Consider the following 25,632-nt stretch of genomic DNA (forward strand, 5'->3'; position numbering starts at 1 on the left):
GCTATAGATATGTTTACAACTGATTTCATGATAATCACCCAACAGTCTAATTTGTATTTGATCAATGCCTCAATAGATTTCATATTTCATCAACTATATTGGATAAATGGCTGTACAGATTCCTGGTTGAAATCAACCCAAGATGATGACCCTGAAGACCAGACAAAGTGCATGACAAGGTGGCCCAGAGGAAGCCAGCTGTTCTCAACCTCTACATTGTCCCATTCTTCAAAGAGCTCACTGAGTGAAGAACACCTGATGGTGCGCTGAATTCTTCCTCCTGGATGCTCTCCTGTCCCATTGTGTGTTTCACTGCCTCTGAACCACCTTACTCTGAATAGAGTTGCCCCTGGTCATAGCTTTAGGATTGTACCCAATCCCAATTTGAACTCCATCTCCCTCTCTCACCCACAAACCCCACACACACACAATATAGTTTTTACATTAGTGTTGTAATGATGCTCTTATTTGGTTACATATGTGTTAATTGTTTTTACTTCTATTGTCAAATCAAATACGATCAAAATTCTGTTGATAATTTTGTTGTTAATTGTGGTACCAATTTGAATAAATGTATTTTATGTACAAATGTACTGTTTTTATTGCATTTAGATTTCAGGGAGAATTTCCCTGTAAATTTGCAGCATTATACCAGCACTAAAGCTGCCAGCTTCATCCTGTTAATTTTACTTTACAGCAGAGATGTTAAATATATTACAGCATCTCTACTGTAAAGCAAAATTACAGCTCTGGTGCCAGTATAATCCTGCACATTTACAGGGAAAAGTTTTACAGTGTAATAATACTCTTGATTTATAGTAACCCTGTAGAATACTTTTACACTGTTTCATGCTATTTTACCTTTAGTCGTTTTCTCCCCAACACTTACAACAATAGATCAATATTGCTCACTGAGTAAACTTGGTGAACAAAACAAGTCAAATTTAACAGGGCTCAAGCCTTAGAGATGTCAATCAATCAATGTATGGATTCTGTGAGGATGGATGGTTGTTTGTATCCAATCAAAGACTTGGTTCCAATCATAATACAGACTGCTGGCTCACGTTTCGATTCACATCACTTGATACGCGAAGTGTAACAGAATGTGAACTATCGCACGACCACGCTGGTCCCAGCAGGCTATTTCAAACATGACACATGATATGTTTCTGCCCTCAGAATTCCATATGAGTGAAGTGAAGGGACGAGCTGCCCATTGCATAAACAAGCACACACCGCTAACCACAGGAAAAACAAACTGCTCATAGGGAGTGGTATAAGGAGAGTGGAACAGGCAGAGGAGAGGTATAAGGAGAGTGGAACAGGCAGAGGAGAGGTATTCGGTGAGTGTTGTGGCATTTTCAGGTAAGGGGGCGTAGCCAGAGGGAGTAATGGTCTGGTGACAAGATGACATGCCCTTTGACCCTCCGCTACAACAAACGCTGTCGGGGCAAGAACAACTTGTTTTTTCCTAGAGGTTGGAGCGTCTCAGAAACAGATACTTAAAAACAGCCAGCCCCTGCACATTCTATTCGCTGCCAAAGTCTGTAGTCAAAATGAGCAGCTTGGTCCTATGAAAAATAAAAGGTTTTAAACAGATTTGGGTCAGAGAAAATAAAAGTCCTGGCAGAGAAAATAAAAGTCCTGGGAGAGAAGATAAAAGTCCTGGCATGGAGATCTTTGTACATTTCTTTCTCTCATTTTCATTGTGTTTTCACTTACTAAGAACTTTTCTGGAAACTATGGATTCTGCAGTTGAGAAACACTGTGTGGAACTTATTGCCCTCGAGCGAAGTGGTCACACAGCTGTAGTAGAGGGAAATGCTCTGCATGTCTGGGGAGGCTACATGGTAAGCCTCAAACATGATTTGTAAATTCCCTTCCTGGAACTATCTTGAAAGCATTCCTAATTGATGGTGTTGTTTAGAATTGATGTTTAGCATCCACATATACTATATAACATACATGCTGCTGATAGACTATATGAATGTTTTTTCACTAGTAATGGAGGAACCTTTTTTTTGTTCTGCAGTCAACCGCTGGCAGTGAAGTTTTCCTACCCAGTGATGAAATCTGGTTGTATGACTTACAAAGAGGTGTATGGTAAGAATATCAATGGAATTCTAACATAGTGTTTGTGCATATGGGCTGTATATGACACATTGTAAAGAATATGAATGGAGAAGTAGTTTGGGTTTAACACTGTATCTGGATATTCCATCTGTAGATGCTCTACACACATTTCAACTAACTATCTACGAACCCTAACCCTAGACTGGTTTATAGTGGTCTATTGTACTATACTGGTTTATAGTGGTCTGTTGTACTATACTGGTTTATAGTGGTCTGTTGTACTATACTGGTTTATAGTGGTCTGTTGTGCTAGACTGGTTTATAGTATTAGACTGGTCTATAGTGGTCTATAGAATTAGACTGGTCTATAGTGGTCTATAGTATTAGACTGGTCTATAGTATTAGACTGGTCTATAGTGGTCTATAGAATTAGACTGGTCTATAGTGGTCTATAGTATTAGATTGGTCTATAGTGGTCTATAGAATTAGACTGGCCTATAGTGGTCTATAGTATTAGACTGGTCTATAGTATTAGACTTGGTCTATAGTATTAGACTGGTCTATAGTATTAGACTGGTCTATAGTGGTCTATAGTGTTAGACTGGTCTATAGTATTAGACTAGTCTATAGTATTAGACTGGTCTATAGTGGTCTATAGTATTAGACTGGTCTAAAGTATTAGACTGGTTTATAGTGTCAGACTGGTCTATAGTATTAGACTGGTCTATAGTATTAGACTGGTTTATAGTGTCAGACTGGTCTATAGTGTCAGACTGGTCTATAGTGTCAGACTGGTCTATAGTATTAGACTGGTCTATAGTGGTCTATAGTATTAGACTGGTCTATAGTATTAGACTGGTCTATAGTGGTCTATAGTATTAGACTGGTCTATAGTGGTCTATAGTATTAGACTAGTCTATAGTGGTCTATAGTATTAGACTGGTCTATAGTGTCAGACTGGTTTATAGTATTAGACTGGTCTAAAGTATTAGACTGGTCTATAGTGGTCTATAGTATTAGACTGGTTTATAGTGGTCTATAGTATTAGACTGGTTTATAGTGGTCTATAGTATTAGACTGGTTTATAGTGGTCTATAGTGTCAGACTGGTTTATAGTGGTCTATAGTGTTCTATAGTATTAGACTGGTTTATAGTGGTCTATAGTATTAGACTGGTTTATAGTGGTCTATAGTGTCAGACTGGTTTATAGTGGTCTATAGTATTAGACTGGTTTATAGTGGTCTATAGTATTAGACTGGTTTATAGTGGTCTATAGTATTAGACTGGTTTATAGTGGTCTATAGTGTCAGACTGGTTTATAGTGGTCTATAGTGGTCTATAGTATTAGACTGGTTTATAGTGGTCTATAGTATTAGACTGGTTTATAGTGGTCTATAGTGTCAGACTGGTTTATAGTGGTCTATAGTGGTCTATAGTATTAGACTGGTTTATAGTGGTCTATAGTATTAGACTGGTTTATAGTGGTCTATAGTGTCAGACTGGTTTATAGTGGTCTATAAGACTGGTCTATATGGGTTTATAGTGGTCTTTAGTTCAAGACTGGTTCATTGCGCTGGTCTACAGTAGTCTATAGTGCTGCACTGGTCTTATCTTCAGTTTGAACCAAATTTGCATTAAGACTTAGCTATGTTGCCTGTAACTTAAATGTGTATGCTGTGTGTATTTATAGTTGGTTTATTCATTTTATCTTCTGAAGGGAAATGTGTCAAATGTCAGGAGAGATCCCGCCCCCCATGTCAGGCACCTGCAGCTGCTTTCTAAATGGCCACATGTACATATTCGGGGGATATGATGACATGGGACAGACCAATCAGGTGAGCTAGCTCAGCAGAAACTGTAGTGCCCCTGATGTGCAAATATTTTTCTGAAAATCACCAAAAGCTTATTAATCATAATAAAGCTTCCTTTGTTATGAGACAGTTCAGATGGGTTCAAACTCTAGCTTCAGAGACACATGTATTACATTCTGAAAAGATGTGTGCTTGCAGCTTTACCGGGTCAACCTCCTGGATGGGGACTACAGTTGGAAGAAAGTGAAAGCTGAGAGTGGCTCTCCTCCTTCACCCAGAGATAAGCTGTGCTGCTGGGTTTTCAACAACAGGTCAGTAACATATAATATTACAATGCAACATCCATTGCAGTATTGCTACAAACAGGAAGATAGTCAGGGTTCAAATGACACATCTAAAGGGATACTGTGAGATTCTGGCAATTAGCAATTAGCCAATGCTAGCTAGCCTTAGTTCAATGACTGGAAGTCTACAGGTACAGTAGCACCAGACTACAAAAAAATATCTAATAATAATATATAAAACAGCTTGATTGACAGAATCTCGCAGTATCCCTTTAAAGGCTACTATTGGGGGTGTTGTACAAATAGTTGCCTGGACCAACTAAATCTTAAACACAAGTGCGGGCGGTTTCCCATGTTTATTGTTTTGTCTTTGGGAGAATCTTTTAATTTTTCCCAATTAAGAATGTTCCATTCCATAAGGTCACCTACTTTGAGAATGTTCCATTCCATAAGGTCACCTACTTTGAGAATGTTCCATTCCATAAGGTCACCTACTTTGAGAATGTTCCATTCCATAAGGTCACCTACTTTGAGAATCTTCCATTCTGTAGGGTCACCTACTTTGAGAATCTTCCATTCCGTAGGGTCACCTACTTTGAGAATGTTCCATTCCATAAGGTCACCTACTTTGAGAATCTTCCATTCTGTAGGGTCACCTACTTTGGTGGATATGGTCACAAGACACTTGATGACATCATGGATGACAAAAGCTTCATCGTGGACACGGCATCATTGGTACATTTTTGCTTTTTGTTTATGATTGTGTCCAAACGTATGAATTACAACCACTATTTTCAATGTGTTGTATTGTGTGTTCTGTAGGAGCAGAACGTTGGTTGGGGATGGAACAATGAAGTCCACATTTTTGATACAACACTAGCCAGCTGGAGGGAACCACAGAGCTCTGTAAGACAGACATACACTATATGTTTACATCACAACATAACTTCACCATGTGTAACAGAGTTAAGAACGTACCATAACCTTACTCCACAGTTAGCTTGAAACGTTGCTGATGGAGCTATCCAATCGGTACCTGTTGTATAGCTCAATCCGTTTCTACATTGTCAAGCTGGTGGTCACATGTGTTGGTGACATACAGGACTCTGGTTGAAGCCCAGTCGAGGAGAGATAAAGGAACCTGGTTCAAGCCCAGTCAGAGGAGAGATAAAGGAACCTGGTTCAAGCCCAGTCAGAGGAGAGATAAAGGAACCTGGTTCAAGCCCAGTCAGAGGAGAGATAAAGGAACCTGGTTCAAGTCTAGTCAGAGGAGAGGTAAAGGAACCTGGTTCAAGCCCAGTCAGAGGAGAGATAAAGGAACCTGGTTCAAGCCCAGTCAGAGGAGAGGTAGAGGACTCCGGTTCAAGCCCAGTCAGAGGAGAGATAAAGGAACCTGGTTCAAGCCCAGTCAGAGGAGAGATAGAGGAACCTGGTTCAAGTCCAGTCAGAGGAGAGGTAGAGGACCCTGATTCAAGCCCAGTCAGAGGAGAGGTAGAGGACCCTGGTTCAAGCCCAGTCAGAGGAGAGGTAGAAGACTCTGCTTCAAGCCCAATCAGAGGAGAGGTAGAGGACCCTGATTCAAGCCTGGTCAGGGACAAGTTCAGTGAGGCAGCGCTATATGCTAAGCTGGCACAATGGTGCTGGTTATACATGCAGTAATTAGTTATTTGCAGCCAAATAACAGTTTGTCATTTTGTACCTGTACTGTAAGTAGCTCTTTCTGACTACAGGGTCGTGCTCCTGCCCCCAGAGCTGCCCATGCAGGTGCAACACTTGGTCATAAAGGGTATGTCTATGGGGGCAGAGTACTGGTGAGTACTCTGTTGAGTTGAACTCCTCCTCACGTATTTTATTGCATTGATGCAGAGACACAGAAACCCCTAAAACATTGCTAATATTAATGGGATCACAGTGCTTACAGTACAGTCAAGTTTAATACTTGACTCAAGTGTGTTGACCTGTTTTGGAATGTTCAGTGGTTAGCCCTTCCTTCTACCCTTCCCTTTAGGAAACCACACCAAGTGACATTCATTGTCTAGATCTAGAATCATGGACATGGTCTGAAATGTAGGTATTTATATTTCACTCTTTCAAATGCTCATCTTTAAAACGGTCTAATGTTTATCATAATAACAGCTTTGGTGTGTTTTTAAAAAAGACTTAACTGTTCCCTCCAAATGTCTTCTCCAGAGTGCCAACATCCACTGTACCAGGGGGAAGGTCATGGCACAGCCTCACTGCAGTATCTGATAACACTTTGTTTCTATTTGGTGGACTGAATGTGGACTGCAAACCAATGAGTAAGTCATTTACCCATTTAGTCCCAGTTGGACAAAATCCTTCCTCAGCTGTTACTCAACCATTTGACCCTCCTAGAAAACCTTCTGTTCCATGGAGTTATTTCTTTCTTGTATCTATTATGCTTCTGTAGGTGATAGATGGGTTTTAGATGTTGACACAAAGACATGGAGGGAGTTTGACCATCCAAACAACAACAAACCAAGGTAGTACAGTAGCTGACAGTTTAGCATCATGTTAAATCTAGTTCCTAATCTGATTCAACTGGTAAGACTGGTATGACTCCCTGATAAAATAAAGGTTCAATCAGAACGCATTCCATTACCATCTCATCTGAAGTCTGTAAGTGCAGATCAAGGAGTGAAGAGAAATTAGCCTAAAATGTACAATAATTAAAGTGAGTGCACATTCTCTGTACTTTGATGAAATCCCCCATTTCATTGACTTTCATCCCTGCAGGTTGTGGCACACAGCAAGCCAAGCAAAGGACTCTGACGTCATTGTGTTTGGGGGTAGTTGTGACTACGTCCTCCTAGTAGGAACGTATGAGAATTTGACGGTATGACGATAGCCTTCAGCCAAATCATCACAGTAGCCCTGGTTTATGTAGAATCATTGACACTACAACTAACTGTTTGTTTTCACATGTTTTCAGGGCCACAGCAATGATGCACTTGTTTTCCAGACCCAGCCTTATCCCCTCTTTCGGTAAACTTTCTCATAATAATCACAGATTTTATTTACATCACATGTAATGTCCATTTTCATCGTCCCTTAAAGCAGAAATCAGCAGTCGAAACAATAACAAAGTGTTTTCCCCTGCCCCTGTTTTGGTATGGGGCTGGAGAGGGAGAAACCACTCAAATATATAGACAGAGCTACGGATGGAGGGACTGACCATCCATGATATCAACATTATAGTTTTAACCATGGTCTGAGGCTATATGGTGTTTGTTTAAATTCACTTTGTTTACAAACATTGGAGTAAAACAAGATTATATTCCGGGTTCTGATGGGGTACGACAGTTGAACTAAGCTCATGAGGCGTTGATAAGTTATAGTCTTCAAGAAGCAATGGGTAGATATCATTCATTTATATGTCCAAAAATGGATGTGGCAACTGCTGATTTCCACTTTAAACATGTTGTTTTGTCTTACAGGATATGTGTCGACTGCATAGCAAAGAATGTGAATAACTGCAAGATGCTTCAAAACCAGCTTCCATCTCTGCCCCAGAAACTACTGGAAGCTGTACAGAGGAGAACGTCCAGAAATATATAATACATATAGTGCATTCAGAAAGTATTCAGACACCTTGACTTTTCCCCGATTTTGTTACGTTACAGCCTTATTCTAAAATGGATTAAATAGTTTTTTCCCTTCATCAATCTACTCACAATACCCCATAATGACATCACAATACCCCATAATGACATCACATTACCCCATAACGACATCACAATACCCCATAATGACAAAAATTTTTTTTTTATTGAAATATCACGTTTACGTAAGTATTCAGACCCTTTGCTCAGTACTATGTTAAAGTACTTTTGGCAGCGATTACAGCCTCGAGTCTTATTGGGTATGACGCTACAAGCTTGTGCACACCTGTATTTGGGGAGCTTCTCCCATTCCTCTCTGCAGATCCTCTCAAGCTCTGTCAGGTTAGATGGGGAACGCCGCTGCACAGCTATTTTCAGGTCTCTCCATAGATGTTCGATCGGGTTCAAGTCCGGGCTCTGGCTGGGCCACTCAAGGACATTCAGAGACTTGTCCTGATGCCACTCCTGCGTTGTCTTGGCTGTAAGCTTAGGGTCATTGTCCTGTTGGAAGGTGAATATTCACCCCAGTCTGAGATCATGAGTGCTCATCAAGGAAAGGGATAGGGGGATACCTAGTCAGTTGTACAACTGAATGCATTCAAATTAAATGTGTCTTCCGCATTTAACCCAACCCCTCTGAATCAGAGAGGTGCGGGGGCTGCCTTAATCGACATCCACGTCATTGGCGCCCTGGAAACAGTGGGTTAACTGCCTTACTCAGGGACAGAATAACAGATTGCTACTCTCGGGATCTCTTTGTACTTTGCTCCGTTCATATCTGCCTTGGGGACCTTCAATGCTGCAGAAATGTTTTGGTAAATGTTTTGCCTCGACACAATCCTTTCTCTGAGTTCTACAGACAATTCCTTCGACCTCATGGCTTGGTTTTTGCTCTGACATGCACTGTCAACTGTGGGACCTTATATAGACAGGAGTGGGCCTTTTCCAAATCATGTCCAATCGATTGAATTTACTACAGGTGGACTCCAATCAAGTTGTAGAAACATCTCAAGGACGATCAATGGAAACAGGATGCACCTGAGCTTAATTTTGAGGATCATAGCAAAGGTTCTGAATACTTATGTCAATAAGGTATTTCTGTTTTTATTTGTAATATATTTGCAAAAAATGTAATTTTTTTTATCCTTTGTCATTATGGGGTATTGTGTTTATTTTTATTTTTTATGAATTTTAGAATACGGCTGTAACGTAACAAAATACTTTCCGAAGGCACTGTATAGTAAAATCTAATAAAGATTATTTCAGAGAGATGGTATTCAACAGTAGAGGCTGCAGTAAAGAGATAATGCAGAACAGTAGAGTCTGCAGTAAAGAGATCATGCAGAACAGTAGAGTCTGCAGTAAAGAGATAATGCAGAAGAGTAGAGCCTGCAGTAAAGAGATAATGCAGAGGAGTAGAGGCTGCAGTAAAGAGATAATGCAGAACAGTAGAGGCTGCAGTAAAGAGATAATGCAGAACAGTAGAGGCTGCAGTAAAGCGATAATGCAGAGGGTAGAGGCTGCAGTAAAGAGATAATGCAGAACAGTAGAGGCTGCAGTAAAGAGATAATGCAGAACAGTAGAGGCTGCAGTAAAGCGATAATGCAGAGGGTAGAGGCTGCAGTAAAGAGATAATGCAGAACAGTAGAGGCTGCAGTAAAGAGATAATGCAGAACAGTAGAGGCTACAGTAAAGAGATGATGCAGAACAGTAGAGGATGCAGTAAAGTGATAATGCAGAACAGTAGAGGCTGCAGGAAAGCGATAATGCAGAACAGTAGAGGCTGCAGTAAAGCGATAATGCAGAACAGTAGAGGCTGCAGTAAAGAGATAATGCAGAACAGTAGAGGATGCAGTAAAGAGATAATGCAGAACAGTAGACGCTGCAGTAAAGCGATAATGCAGAACAGTAGAGGCTGCAGTAAAGCGATAATGCAGAACAGTAGAGGCTGCAGTAAAGAGATAATACAGAACAGTAGACACTGCAGTAAAGCGATAATGCAGAACAGTAGAGGCTGCAGTAAACTGATCATGCAGAACAGTAGAGGCTGCAGTAAAGCGATAATGCAGAACAGTAGAGGATGCAGTAAAGAGATCATGCATAACAGTAGAGTCTGCAGTAAAGTGATCATGCAGAACAGTAGAGTCTGCAGTAAAGAGATAATGCAGAACAGTAGAGGCTACAGTAAAGAGATGATGCAGAACAGTAGAGGATGCAGTAAAGTGATAATGCAGAACAGTAGAGGCTGCAGTAAAGAGATAATGCAGAACAGTAGAGGCTGCAGTAAAGCGATAATGCAGAGGGTAGAGGCTGCAGTAAAGAGATAATGCAGAACAGTAGAGGCTGCAGTAAAGAGATAATGAAGAACAGTAGAGGCTACAGTAAAGAGATGATGCAGAACAGTAGAGGATGCAGTAAAGTGATAATGCAGGCCAGTAGAGGCTGCAGGAAAGCGATAATGCAGAACAGTAGAGGCTGCAGTAAAGCAATAATGCAGAACAGTAGAGGCTGCAGTAAAGAGATAATGCAGGACAGTAGAGGATGCAGTAAAGAGATAATGCAGAACAGTAGACGCTGCAGTAAAGCGATAATGCAGAACAGTAGAGGCTATAGTAAAACGATGATGCACAACAGTAGAGGCTGCAGTAAAGAGATAATACAGAACAGTAGACACTGCAGTAAAGCGATAATGCAGAACTGTAGAGGCTGCAGTAAACTGATCATGCAGAACAGTAAAGGCTGCAGTAAAGCGATAATGCAGAACAGTAGAGGATGCAGTAAAGAGATAATGCAGAACAGTAGAGGCTGCAGTAAAGCGATAATGCAGAACAGTAGAGGCTGCAGGAAAGAGATAATGCAGAACAGTAGAGGCTGCAGGAAAGAGATAATGCAGAACAGTAGAGGCTGCAGTAAAGCGATAATGCAGACGAGTGGAGTATGCAGTAAGGTGATCATGCAGAACAGTAGAGGCTGCAGTAAAGTGATAATGCAGTGTATGTCGACATTTACAGGTTATGTGGGGACATTCTGTCCTGCAAAACATTTATTCACATATTATACCGTGTATAAAACCCCACACTTCAAGAGTCAATAACCAACCTTGATTAAATACTTATTTTAATCTTGCACAATGAAAAACATTTTTTGTAAGTATTTCAGCAAGATCAGTCAATGTCTCTTCAAGTTTGTTGTTTTCTAAGCCTAGGGCTAGGGTTAGGCAAATATGTGTTTTGGTTCACATGCTGCTTTCCTGTCAGTGCCAGCACATTGAATATCTGTGCACAGGGATCTACCTCCATTTTGTTGACTTGATTTATCTGTACATATTTCAATGTTTTAAAGATTATTGTATATGCGATGCATGAATGTGTCCTGAAGTAGCTCAGGTGGAATAAAGATATACACAGACCATTCACACTACTGTTGTCAAGAAAAAATACATGTTGATGTCACTTTGGCCTCTCTGAAAGAGTTGGACAGAATCTGAGCTGACGTCAGCTAAAAAGACCTGAGAGAACAGTGAGTAATGTTACTGCTGGACTTGAGAGAACAGTGAGTATTGTCACAAAGTGGCCCTTTGGGGTGTATATCGTGGCTCCCCCCTCTCTCACTCTCTCTCTCCCACCACAAGTTATATGACTTTACGACAGGTCATACATTCCTGGCAGAGACTCTCTTCCCCTGGTCATGCAGAAAGAGAGGGGAAATAAACCTATGGAGCAAAGAGCTTCTCTTTGTTCAACTCCTATTCCCCAAAATTGGAGGATTAAACAATATTTCTATTTTTGAGAATGTGGGAATGGTCCGTGGGTATTTAAAGAACAATCCTGTCGAAGTGGTTTTATTTTGAAAAACAGCAGGATGGACGGTAGCACAAAATAACGGTAGCTTTGGAAGTGTACATTTCTCAGTTATTCGTTTTCTACCTGAATGTTGTGTAAAATATATGATTGAATATTAAACTATTTGTGAGAAGATGTAATGTCGTGTTGGCCTTCTAAACGTGATACTTGTTTAGTTATAACGTTTTAACTAGTCAGTGGCCACACCCCGGTGAGCCCAGACATTACATCAGACGTCATAGAACCGGCCCTTTTTCCACAGAGTATATAACCCACTTCCTACAAAATATACATTAAGTCGGAGAACGGCGGGACAGATTCCCCATGTTGGAATGGCTATAATTCTATAGACCATTAGACCATACAGCTGTAGTTTTGGCTACACGGCTGGAAATGGCTAAACTCTGAGACTATCGATCATTACGGAATAAGAGCAAATCTTAGATGTATAATTACTAGTCTTCAGCTAGAAATTACGTAAGTCTAGGATGAGAATACCGACCATTGCCGAAGCATCTATTCTACGAGAACATTTCCGAATGGTACTCTGAAGTATCCATTCTAACCACCTAAAACCACGAAAGACATTGTGACTTCTGGGAAAGTTAATTACGGCTAGACGTTCCCCTCGAAAACATCCGGTGAAATGGCAGAGCGCCAAATGCAAATTAAATTACTATAAATATTAAACTTTCATGAAATCACACATGCAATACATCAAATTAAAGCTACACTTGTTGTTAATCCAGCTAACGTGTCAGATTTCAAAAGGCTTTACGTCGAAAGCAAACCATGCGATTATCTGAGGACAGCACCCCATCATACAAACACATGACAATCCTATTTCAACCCACCAGGCGCGACACAAAACTCAGAAATAACGATATAATTCTTGCCTTACCTTTGAAGATCTTCTGTTGGCACTCCAAAATGTCCCATAAACATCAAAAACGGTCCTTTTGTTCGATAAATTCCGTCGTTATATTCCCAAAATGTCAATTTATTTGGCGCGTTTGATTCAGAAAAACACCGGTTCCAACTCGCCCAACACAACTACAAAATATCTAATAAGTTAACTGTAAACTTGTTCCAAACATTTCAAACAACTTTCCTAATCCAACTTTAGGTATTTTAAAACGTAAATAATCAATAAAATTCAAGACGGAATAAACTTTGTTCAATTGCGGCTAAAATGAAAGTGGAGCAAGCTTCAGGTCACGCGCCCCAAACAAAAGAGTACACTAGGCTGGACCCTCGTTCTGAATAGCCGTACTTCTTCATTTCTCTACAGAAAAACATCAACCAATTTCTAAAGACTGTTGACATCTAGTGGAAGCAATAGGAACTGCAACCAAGTGCCACAGAAAGATAGGATCCCATAGAAACCCCATTGAAAACACAGTTACCTCAATTGTTTTTCTTCCTTTTTCTTCTATGATTGTTCTCAGGTTTTCGCCTGCCATATCAGTTCTGTTATACTCACAGACATTATTTTAACAGTTTTAGAAAGAGTGGTAGAGTGTTTTCTATCTAAATCTACCAATTATATGCATATCCTAGCTTCTGGGCCTGAGTAGCAGGCAGTTTACTTTGGGCACGCTTTTCATCCGGTGGTGAAAATACTGCCCCCTAGCCCGAATAGGTTAACCAGCATCTCTGATGAACTCTACAGGACGATCGAGTGTTTTCAACGGAGAGACAACAATGACATACGAGTGTAAATATGTACATTGCAAATTCTTTCAGAATGAGTGCAAAGTATTAGCATGTCTATGAGTACTATTATCCACTGTGAATTGTGAATCCATTTTGTCTTTCCCGCTCTTTCTCAGTCCCCACCCCTTTCCTTTGTCTACCAAGCGTCATATCGGCTTCGTCCACTAGGGACTTTTTCTTTGTATCATGCAGTAACTGAAATATCTACTGTTTTTTTGTTATGTAATTCTGTGTGATTATTATAAAAAATAATTAAGCCAATTTGTATATCGCTGATTCATGATTTAGGCTAGAGTTCGTGCAGATATCCAAGGGTTTGTGACGTTCAGTAATGAAAACTGATGAGGTAATAATAACAATTCATTAATAAGCGACTGTTTTTATAAGATATGAAAATATCTGAAGAGTTATATTCGGGAAATTGACACTTCATAAACAACATGTTCCCGTGGTGCCCCGACTTCCTAGTTAATTAAAGTTTGCATGATTAGTTTAATCACGTAATAATAATTACACATAGAGAATTGATTTGATAAATAAGTCTTCACAATTAATTATAGTCCAGACACAACAGTATTGTCACTGCTGGACTTGGCAGAACTGTGAGCATTGTCACTGCTGGACTTGGCAGAACCGTGAGTATTGTCACTGCTGGACTTGGCAGAACCTTGAGTATTGTCACTGCTGTACTTGGCAGAACCGTGAGTATTGTCACTGCTGGACTTGGCAGAAACGTGAGCATTGTCACTGCTGGACTTGGCAGAACCGTGAGTATTGTCACTGCTGTACTTGGCAGAACCGTGAGTATTGTCACTGCTGGACTTGGCAGAACCGTGAGTATTGTCACTGCTGGACTTGGCAGAACCTTGAGTATTGTCACTGCTGTACTTGGCAGAACCGTGAGTATTGTCACTGCTGGACTTGGCAGAAACGTGAGCATTGTCACTGCTGGACTTGGCAGAACCGTGAGTATTGTCACTGCTGTACTTGGCAGAACCTTGAGTATTGTCACTGCTGTACTTGGCAGAACCGTGAGTATTGTCACTGCTGGACTTGGCAGAAACGTGAGCATTGTCACTGCTGGACTTGGCAGAACCGGGAGTATTGTCAATGCTAGACTTGGCAGAACCTTGAGTATTGTCACTGCTGGACTTGGCAGAACCATGAGTATTTTCACTGCTGGACTTGGCAGAACCGTGAGTATTGTCACTGCTGGACTTGGCAGAACCGTGAGTATTGTCACTGCTAGACTTGGCAGAACCGTGAGTATTGTCACTGCTGGACTTGGCAGAACCGTGAGTATTGTGCCACGTTGAAAGTCACTGAGCTCTTCAGTAAGGCCATTCTACTGCCAATGTTTGTCGATGGAGATTGCATGGCTGTGTGCTCGATTTTATACACCTGTCAGAAACGGGCGTGGCTGAAAAAGCAGAATCCACTAATTTGAAGAGGTGTCCACATGCTTTTGTATATATAGGGTATCACTAAAGGCTAGTATCCCACTACTGTAATACAGTCACTACTTCCAACCTGCCAACAGTTTTCAACACTAGCAATTTCAATTTCTAAACTCAAACTCATCTGGTCAAATGAGCAAGTCACACAATTTTTCTTTATGAAAACTACCCAGTGTAGTTGTTTTTTTACCTCTGACCTGGCTACAACATTGATGACAATGGTACTATTAATATGACCACCATAGCATACAGCTCCCCGTAGCCCCTCTGATCTCTGACTAGATTAACATTACCACTTGTTTAAAACAATACAGGCAAAACATCTCTCCAAGACAGAACAAAACATCAGTATCAATAATCCAAAGAAATGTGATTTTGTGTGTGTGTGTGTGTGTGTGTGTGTGTGTGTGTGTGTGTGTGTGTGTGTGTGTGTGTGTGTGTGTGTGTGTGTGTGTGTGTGTGTGTGTGTGTGTGTGTGTGTGTGTGTGTGTGTGTGAATAGACAGTGGTGTCTGTTATTCACACACAGGGAAGTAGTCAAGCCCAGAGAAGCAAACATACATCCGTCCTGCTCCAGTCTCCCTTCATCTAGCCCATATCCCCACAGCATCAAACGCAACAAATTCACACAGGTATATATACACACACACACACACACACACACACACACACACACACACACACACACACACACACACACACACACACACACACACACACACACACACAGCAAGAGAGGTATACAGGCACCATCTAGTGCTTTGCTCAGGAAAATCCTCTGAGATAGAAATACAGAGAATCAAGTATCAAACTTCATTGTTTTATATGTCTGTTAAACTTGTTTTATATGTCTGTTAAACTTGTTTTATATATCTGTTAAACTTGTTTTATCTATTAAACTTGTTTTGTATATCTATTAAACTTGTTTTATCTATAAAACTTGTTTTGTATATCTATTAAACTTGATATATATATATATATATATATATCAGTTAATCTTGTCCAGTATATCTATTAAACTTGTTGTATATATCTGTTAAACCTCATTTATACATATAAAACTTGTTTAATCTATCTATTAAACTTGATTTATATATATTAAACTTGTTTTATCTATCTATTAAACTCATTTTATATATCTATAAAACTTGCTGTTTATGTCTGTTTAACTTGTTTTATGTATCTGGTAACTTGTTTTATATATCTATTAACCTTGTTTTATATATCGGATAAACTTGTTTTATATATCTATTAAACTTGTTTTATCTATCTATTAAACTTGTTGTATATACAGTTGAAGTCGGATGTTTACATACACCTTAGCCAAATACATTTAAACTAGGTTTTTTCGCAATTCCTGACACTTAATCCTAGTAGAAATTCCATGTCTTAGGTCAGCTTTGATCAGCCCTTTATTTTAAGAATGTGAAATGTCAGAATAATAATTGAGAGGATGATTTATTTCTTTCATCACATTCCCAGTGGGTCAGAAGTTTACATACACTCAATTAGTATTTGGTTGCATTGCCTTTAAATTGTTTAACTTGGGTCATTCCTCCTGACAGAGCTGGTGTAACTGAGTCAGGTTTGTAGGCCTCCTTGCTCGCACACACTTTTCCAGTTTTGCCCACAAATCTTATATAGGATGGAGGTCAAGGCTTTGTGATGGCCACTCCATGACCATGACTTTGTTGTCCTTAAGCCATTTTGCCACAACTTTGGAAGTATGCTTGGGGTCATTGTTAATTTGGAAGACCCATTTGCGACCAAGCTCTAACTTCCTGACTTATGTCTTGAGATGTTTCTTTTATATCCACAAAATTTCCCTTCCTCATGAAGCCATCTATTTTGTGAAGTGCACCAGTCCCTCCTGCAGCAAAGCACCCCCACAACATGATGCTGCCACCCCCGTGCTTCACGGTTGGGATGGTGTTCTTCGGCTTGCAAGCCTCCCCCTTTTTCCTCCAAACATAACGATGGTCATTATGGCCAAATAGTTCTATTTTTGTTTCATCAGACCAGAGGATATTTCTCCAAAAAGTACGATCTTTGTCCCCATGTGCAGTTGCAAACCGCAGTCTGGCTTTTTTTATGGTGGTTTTGGAGCAATGGCTTCTTCCTTGCTGAGCAGCCTTTCAGGTTATGTCGATATAGGACTCATTTTACTGTGGATATAGATACTTTTGTACCTGTTTCCTCCAGCATCTTCACAAGGTCCTTTGCTGTTGTTCTGGGATTCATTTGCACTTTGCGCATCAAAGTATGTTCATCTCTAGGAAACAGAATGCGTCTCCTTCCTGAGCAGTTTGATGGCTACGTGGTCCTATGGTGGTTGTACTTGCATACGATTGTTTGTACAGATGAACGTGGTACCTTCAGGCGTTTGGAAATTGCTCCCAAGGATAAACCAGACTTGTGGAGGTCTACAATTTATTTTCCGAGGTCTTGGCTGATTTCTTTTGATTTTCCCATGATGTCAAGCAAAGAGGCACTGGGTTTGAAGGTAGGCCTTAAAATACATCCACAGGTACACCTCCAGTTGACTCAAATATGTCAATTAGCCTATCAGAAGCTTCTAAAGCCATGACATCATTTTCTGGATTTTTCCAAGCTGTTTAAAGGCACAGTCAACTTAGTGCATGTAAACTTCTGACCCACTGGAATTGTGATACAATGAATTATAAGTGAAATAATCTGTCTGTAAACAATTGTTGGAAAAATGAATTGTGTCATGCACAAAGTAGATGTCCTAACTGACATGCCAAAACTATAGTTTGTTAACAAGAAATGTGTGGTGTGGTAGAAACATTTGTTTAATGACTCCAACCTAAGTGTATGTAAACTTCCAACTTCATCTGTATCTGTTAAACTAGTTGTATCTATTAAACGTGTTTTATATATCTGTTAAACTTGTTGTATATTTCTGTTGAACTTGTTTTATATATCTGTTAAACTTGTTGTATATATCTATTAAACTCTTTTTTATATATATATCTATTAAACTTGTTTTATCTATTAAACTTGTTTTGTATATCTACTAAACTTGTTTTATCTATTAAACTTGTTTTGTATATCTATTCAACTTGATATATATATATATATATATATATATATATATATATATATATATATATATATGTGTGTATATGTATATATCAGTTAATCTTGTACAGTATATCTGTTAAACTTGTTTTATATATCTATTAAACATGTTTTATCTATTCAACTTGTTTTATATATCTGTTAAACTTGTTTTATATATCTATTAAACTTGTTTTTTTAATCAATTTTATCGCTGTGCTTTAACATGCATTCATCAGAGAAACATGTTCTGTTTGAATTAACAAAACTTGTCAACGGTGGGTGTAGCTGGTGCATGGAAGTCAGGCACAGGAGAGCAGAGATGAGTGAACAAGAAGCACTTTACTGAGGCAATTGTAAGACCAGAACACAACCATGTCACAAAAAACTAAATGCCCAAAACAAGTGAGGCAGCACAAAGTACCACAACAATGTACAAAGTACCACAACGATGTACAAAGCACCGGCTGCCACAAATAACGGGTACACATAAAACCCGGCGCTAACCAGCCGGAAGCGTGCCAACCTCGACAATAAACAATACCCCACACAGACATGGAGGCAACAGAGGGCTAAATACACATAGTAATTATGAGGAGAGTAAACCATGTGTGCAGGAAAACAAGACAAAACAAATGGAAAATGAAAGGTGGAGCGGTGATGGCTAGAAGACCGGTGACGTCGAGTGCCGAACACCTCCCGAACAAGGAGAGGGACCGACTTCGGCGGAAGTCGTGACAAAACTTGAAATACTAATATGTGTCAAATGTATGGAACATTTCTCATCCCTCAGTAAGACTTCATAAGTAATACAAATTACCACCAGCAAAACTAAATTACACATCAGACATTTTTATATCAAAATATAATGTGTAAATTAAATTAAATTAAATAGAAATGTCCCCAATAATAATACACTATCATGTTTCAGTGTCTCTTTACATCTAATGAAAATCATATGCATTGTTAAGAAATGAGAAACTACAAGTTTTCCCAGACATCTTCTCAAGGTTGTATAATTCAATTGACTACAAAATGAGCACAAGAAACGGCCACATTTTGACCCAGACGTGTGTTATTACTGGTGTGAAACAGTGTTGAAGGATATCCAAAAGCTTCTGAGTCCCAAATGGCACCCTATTCCATTTATAGTGCACTACTATTGACCAGAGCCCTATGCCAAAAGTAGTGCACTACATAGGGAATGGGCCCTGGGTCAATAGCACTGCACTACATTGGGATGCATCTTTTGTCTCTGAACCCGTTGCAGCCAGACAGTAATTCTATCTTAGGGTCACCTACAATAACAGAGATAAATGCCCTGCAACCTCCAGCGACAAGTTTTCAAACATTTGCCTTCCGTTGTGTTTCAAAATACGATTGAACTGAAATATGTTACACATGACCACGGCAGCGGGAAAATGTTTTGGGGTGGGGGTGTTATCGACGGGGGCGGGAAAGGGGGTATTTTTATCCCTTCTTTGCTGACGAGTATTTTTCTTTGCTCATACAGGAGTAATAAAGGCCTGGGCACTCATTTGGTGGAGCATTAATCATGTTTTATTGTGATTTATCAGCAGTCACAGCGCTACTACTTGCGCTGCTACTGTATGAACGTGACCAACCTATAATGTCATCAGTAATAGTGAGTGGTGGATGAAGGCTTGGTGGAAACTTTGATGAATACTGCGTAGTGTGTGTGTGTGTGTGTGTGTGTGTGTGTGTGTGTGTGTGTGTGTGTGTGTGTGTGTGTGTGTGTGTGTGTGTGTGTGTGTCTCACTAAATGAGGACAGCATAAAATATTTCAAATCTCATTGGGATGAACCAAATGTTCAACTACATCTGACCATAACCCAACTATATCTGACCCTAACCATGACCCAACTACATCTGACCCTAACCCAACTCCATCTGACCCTAACCATAACCCAACTATATCTGACCCTAAAAAAACTATATCTGACCCTAACCATAACCCAACTATATCTGACCCTAACGCAACTATATCTGACCCTAACCCAACTATATCTGACCCTAACCATAACCCAACCATATCTGACCCTAACTCCAACTCAAATATATCTGACCCTAACCCAACTATATCTGACCCTAACCCAACAATATCTGACCCTAACCCTAACCTAACTATATCTGACCCTAACCCAACTATATTTGACTCTAACCCAACTATATCTGACCGTAACCCAACAATATCTGACCCTAACCCTAACCCAACTATATCTGACCCTAACCCAACTATATTTGACTCTAAGCCTTACACAACCATATCTGACCCCAACCCAACTATATCTGATTGTAACCCAACAATATCTGACCCTAACACAACTACATCTGATCCTAACCCAACTATATCTGACCCTAACCATAACCCAACTATACCTGACCCTAACCCAATTATATCTGACCCTAAATCTAACCCAACTATATCTGACCCTAAACCTAACCCAACTATATCTGACTCTAAATCTAACCCAACTATATCTGACTCTAAATCTAACCCAACAATATCAGACCCTAAATCTAACCCAACTATAACTGACCCTAAACCTAACCCAACTCTATCTGACCCTAAACCTAACCCAACTATATCTGACTCTAAATCTAACCCAACAATATCAGACCCTAAACCTAAACCAACTATATCTGACCCTAACCATAACCCAACTATATCTGACCCTAACCATAACCCAACTACATCTGACCCTAACCCAACTATATCTGACCCTAACCATAACTCAACTATATCTGACCCTAAAAAAACGATATCTGATCCTAACCATAACCCAACTATATCTGACCCTAACCCAACTATATCTGACCCTAACCATAACCCAACTATATCTGACCCTAACTCCAACTCAACTATATCTGACCCTAACCCAACTATATCTGACCCTAACTCCAACTCAACTATATCTGACCCTAACCCAACTATATCTGACCCTAACCCAACAATATCTAACCCTAACCCAACTATATTTGACTCTAACCCAACTATATCTGACCCTAAACCTAACCCAACTATATCTGACCCTAACCCAACTATATTTGACTCTAACCCTTAGACAACCATATCTGACCCCAACCCAACTATATCTGACCCTAACACAACTACATCTGACCCTAACACAACAATATCTGATCCTAACCCAACTATATCTGACCCTAACCCAACTATATCTGACCCTAACCCAACTATATCTGACCCTAACCATAACCCAACTATATCTGACCCTAACTCCAACTCAACTATATCTGACCCTAACCCAACTATATCTGACCCTAACCCAACAATATCTAACCATAACCCAACTATATTTGACTCTAACCCAACTATATCTGACCCTAACCCAACAATATCTGACCCTAACCCTAACCCAACTATATCTGACCCTAACCCAACTATATTTGACTCTAACCCTAAGACAACCATATCTGACCCCAACCCAACTATATCTGATTGTAACCCAACAATATCTGACCCTAACACAACTACATCTGACCCTAACACAACAATATCTGATCCTAACCCAACTATATCTGACCCTAACCATAACCCAACTATACCTGACCCTAACCAAACTATATCTGACCGTAACCCAATTGTATCTGACCCTAAACCTAACCCAAATATATCTGACCCTAAACCTAACCCAACTATTTCTGACCCTAAACCAACTATATTTGACTCTAACCCTTAGACAACCATATCTGACCCCAACCCAACTATATCTGATTGTAACCCAACAATATCTGACCCTAACACAACTACATCTGACCCTAACACAACAATATCTGATCCTAACCCAACTATATCTGACCCTAACCCAACTATATCTGACCCTAACCCAACTATATCTGACCCTAACCATAACCCAACTCTATCTGACCCTAACTCCAACTCAACTATATCTGACCCTAACCCAACTATATCTGACCCTAACCCAACAATATCTAACCATAACCCAACTATATTTGACTCTAACCTAACTATATCTGACCCTAACCCAACAATATCTGACCCTAACCCTAACCCAACTATATCTGACCCTAACCCAACTATATTTGACTCTAACCCTAAGACAACCATATCTGACCCCAACCCAACTATATCTGATTGTAACCCAACAATATCTGACCCTAACACAACTACATCTGACCCTAACACAACAATATCTGATCCTAACCCAACTATATCTGACCCTAACCATAACCCAACTATACCTGACCCTAACCAAACTATATCTGACCGTAACCCAATTGTATCTGACCCTAAACCTAACCCAAATATATCTGACCCTAAACCTAACCCAACTATTTCTGACCCTAAACCAACTTTATCTGACCCTAAACCTAACCCAACTATATCTGACCCTAAATCTAACCCAACTATATCTGACCCTAACCCAACTATATCTGACCCTAAACCAACTATATCTGACCCTAAACCTAACCCAATTATACCTGACCATAACCCAACTATATCAACCCTAAACCTAACCCAACTATTTCTGACCCTAACCCTAACCCAACTATATCTGACCCTAAACCTAACCCAACTATATCTGACCCTAACTCTAACCCAACTATATCTGACCCTAAACCTAACCCAACTATATCTGACCCTGACTCTAAATCTAACCCAACTGTAACCCAACTATATCTGCAGAACACACAGGTTAGGCTACTATACTGAATGATCTACTGCAGTATATACCAACTGTAGATCTCTCTTGATAATAAACCTGGAAAGAAACTACCCCTCAAAAAATAGATTTTAGGTTAATTTAGGTCAAGTTTTGACTAATACAATATTTATCGACATAGATTTTTTTCCTGTCAGCTTTTACGTACACTCCAGATTTACCAAAACTAGATCTAGAAGAATACTTTATTAATCCAGAGATGGAGAATGGTCTTCATCTCTACCAAACCCCTCCAATACACCACACACAGACATACACACATACAGACACACACACACACACACACACACACACACACACACACACACACACACACACACACACACACACACACACACACACACACACACACACAAAATCGGTCTAAAGATTCCCTGCCCAGTTAGAGTGTGTGACCCCTAGCAGTCAGTGTTGGACCCCAGTACGGTCAGGACAGGGTCATGCCTCCACATCAGTGTGATGAGGGAAGTGACACATTACCACCATATTTGCATAGAAATTCAGAGCAAACACAGCCCTGGGCCCGTATCCACAAAGCCTCTCAAAGTAGGAGAGCTGATCTAGGGTCAGTATCGCCTTTTAGATCCTCATGAATAAGGTGTTTTGTGGATATGGGCCCAGGGCTTCAAGTGTATCGGAGGGGTTGGGTACAGATGAGTGGAGTATCACTTCCCAAAGCTGATGGCATGCGGGACACTCAGCTTAAGTGCCAAAAAAGTAAATGAGGCATTTGGTTGAGTTATCACTTTAAAGAACCAGGTAGTGTAAAGTTTCACTCTATGGCTGATTGCATACGACACAGGCTTGTTTTGTTCTAGGCTATTTTATGTATCTTCCGGAACTTTCCGTCTGTTTTAAATGCTGTTATTTATTTTGAGAGGTCTGGTGAGATGGTGAACAGGCAAAGCGTCAATACAGGGCTAAGATTGAATCATACTACACCGGCCCCGACGCTTGTCTTATGTAGCAGGGCCTGCAAACTATTACAGACTACAAAGGGAAGCACAGCCGCGAGCTGCCTAGTGACACTAGCCTACCAGACGAGCTAAATCACTTCTATGATCGCTTCGAGGTAAGCAACACTGAGGCATGCATGAGAGCATCAGCTGTTCCGGACGACTGTGTGATCACGCTCTCCGTAGCTGACGTGAGTAAGACCTTTAAACAGGTCAACATTCACAAGGCTGCGGGGCCAGACAGATTACCAGGACGTTTTCTCTTGGCATGTGCTGACCAACTGGCAGGTGTCTTCACTGACATTTTCAACATGTCCCTGACCCAGTCTGTAATACCAACATGTTTCAAGCAGACCACCATGGTACCTGTACCCAAGAACACTAAGGTAACCTGCCTAAATGACTACAGACCTGCAGTACTCACGTCCGTAGCCATGAAGTGCTTTGAAAGGCTGGTCATGGCTCACATCAACACCACCAGAAACACTAGACCCACTCCAATTTGCATACCGCCCTAACAGATCCACAGATTATGCAATCTCTATTGCACTTCACACTGCCCTTTCCCACCTGGACAAAGGGAACACCAACGTGAAAATGCTATTCATTGACTACAGCTCAGCGTTCAACATCATAGTACCCTCAAAGCTCATCACTAAGCTAAGGATCCTGGGACTAAACACCTCCCTCTGCAACTGGACCCTGGACTTCCTGACGAGCCACCCCCAGGTGGTAAGGGTAGGTAGCAACACATCTGCCACGCTGATCCTAAACACTGGAGCCCCCCAGGGGTGAGTGCTCAGTTCCCTCCTGTACTCCCTGTTCACCCACGACTGCACGGCCAGGCACGACTCCAACACCATCATTAAGTCTGCAGATGACTCAACAGTGGTAGGCCTGATCATGGACGACACAGCCTATAGGGAGGAGGTCAGAAACCTGGCCGGGTGGTGCCAGAATAACAACCTATCCCTCAACGTAACCAAGACTAAGGAGATGATTGTGGACTACAGGAAAAGGAGGACCGAGCACGCCCCCATTCTCATCGACGGGGCTGTAGTGGAGCAGGTTGACAGCTTCAAGTTCCTTGGTGTCCACATCACCAACAAACTAGAATGGTCCAAACACACGAAGACAGAGGGCACGACAAAGCCTATTCCCCCTCAGGAAACTAAAAAATTTGGCATGAGTCCTGAGATCCTCAAAAGCTTCTACAGCTGCAACATCGAGAGCATCCTGACTGGTTGCACCACTGCCTGGTACGGCAACTGCTCGGCCTCCGACCTCAAGTCACTACAGAGGGTAGTGCGAACGGCCCAGTACATCACTGGGGCCAAGCTTCCTGCCATCCAGGACCTCTATACCAGGCTGTGTCAGAGGAAGGCCCTAAAAATTGTCAAAGACTCCAGCCACCCCAGTCATAGACTGTTGTCTCTACTACTGCATGGTAAGAGGTACCGGAGTGCCAAGTCTTGGACAAAAAGACTTCTCCACAGTATTTACCCCCAAGCCATAAGACTCCTGAACATGTAATCAAATGGCTACCCGGACTATTTGCATTGTTTGCCCCCCCCACCCCTCTTTTATGCTGCTGCTACTCTCTGTTCATCATATACTATGCACAGTCACTTTAACTATATATTCATGTACATATTACCTCAATTGGCCCGACAAACCAGTGCTCTCGCACATTGGCTACCCGGACTATCTGCATTGTGTCCCACCACCCCCCCCTCTTTTACACTACTGCTACTCTCTGTTCATCATATATGCATAGTTACCTTAACCATATCTACATGTACATACTACCTCAATCAGCCTGACTAACCGGTGTCTGTATGTAGCCTCGCTACTTTTATAGCCTCGTTACTGTATATAGCCTGTCATTTTACTGTTGTTTTATTTCTTTACTTACCTATTGTTCACCTAACACCTTTTTTGCACTATTGGTTAGAGCCTGTAAGTAAGAATTTCACTGTAGGGTCTAAACTTGTTGTATTCGGCGCACGTGACAAATAAACTTTTATTTGATGTATTTAATACATATGGACTATTGCAAATAA

General features: G+C 40.6%; 1 protein-coding gene across 6 annotated transcripts; it reads left to right on the top strand.

Moving 5' to 3' along the window:
• The first annotated feature begins 1,213 nt into the window (after nucleotides 1-1,213).
• Nucleotides 1,214-7,879, top strand: LOC106577299 (kelch domain-containing protein 1). 6 transcript variants are annotated; one of them, XM_014155242.2, is made up of 15 exons: nucleotides 1,228-1,274; nucleotides 1,306-1,343; nucleotides 1,727-1,850; nucleotides 2,033-2,103; nucleotides 3,791-3,908; nucleotides 4,083-4,195; nucleotides 4,819-4,903; nucleotides 4,991-5,074; nucleotides 5,899-5,979; nucleotides 6,177-6,235; nucleotides 6,359-6,468; nucleotides 6,600-6,672; nucleotides 6,926-7,025; nucleotides 7,122-7,174; nucleotides 7,627-7,879. In XM_014155242.2, exons 3-15 carry the CDS (start codon nucleotides 1,743-1,745, stop codon nucleotides 7,745-7,747), a joined length of 1,176 nt encoding a protein of 391 aa, XP_014010717.2. In that variant the 5' UTR covers nucleotides 1,228-1,274; nucleotides 1,306-1,343; nucleotides 1,727-1,742; the 3' UTR covers nucleotides 7,748-7,879. The 6 variants fall into 6 exon arrangements, 5 of the variants coding, with proteins under 5 accessions (XP_045557018.1, XP_014010721.2, XP_014010717.2 ...); XM_045701062.1 differs by having other exon boundaries at nucleotides 1,214-1,343; XM_014155246.2 differs by lacking the exon at nucleotides 1,727-1,850 and having other exon boundaries at nucleotides 1,214-1,343.
• Nucleotides 7,880-25,632: the final 17,753 nt, after the last annotated feature.

The sequence above is a fragment of the Salmo salar genome, chromosome ssa18, assembly GCF_905237065.1.
Source record: "Salmo salar chromosome ssa18, Ssal_v3.1, whole genome shotgun sequence".
Lineage (NCBI taxonomy): Eukaryota > Metazoa > Chordata > Actinopteri > Salmoniformes > Salmonidae > Salmo > Salmo salar.

Excerpts from the sequence above, each read along its gene's own strand:
- LOC106577299 (XM_014155240.2), top strand. The coding sequence starts at position 1,671 with ATGGAGATCTTTGTACATTTCTTTCTCTCATTTTCATTGTGTTTTCAC. Across the intron at positions 1,851-2,032 it reads ATGTCTGGGGAGGCTACATG|TCAACCGCTGGCAGTGAAGT; the intron begins GTAAGCCTCAAA and ends TTTGTTCTGCAG. Across the intron at positions 6,673-6,925 it reads CCAAACAACAACAAACCAAG|GTTGTGGCACACAGCAAGCC; the intron begins GTAGTACAGTAG and ends TCATCCCTGCAG.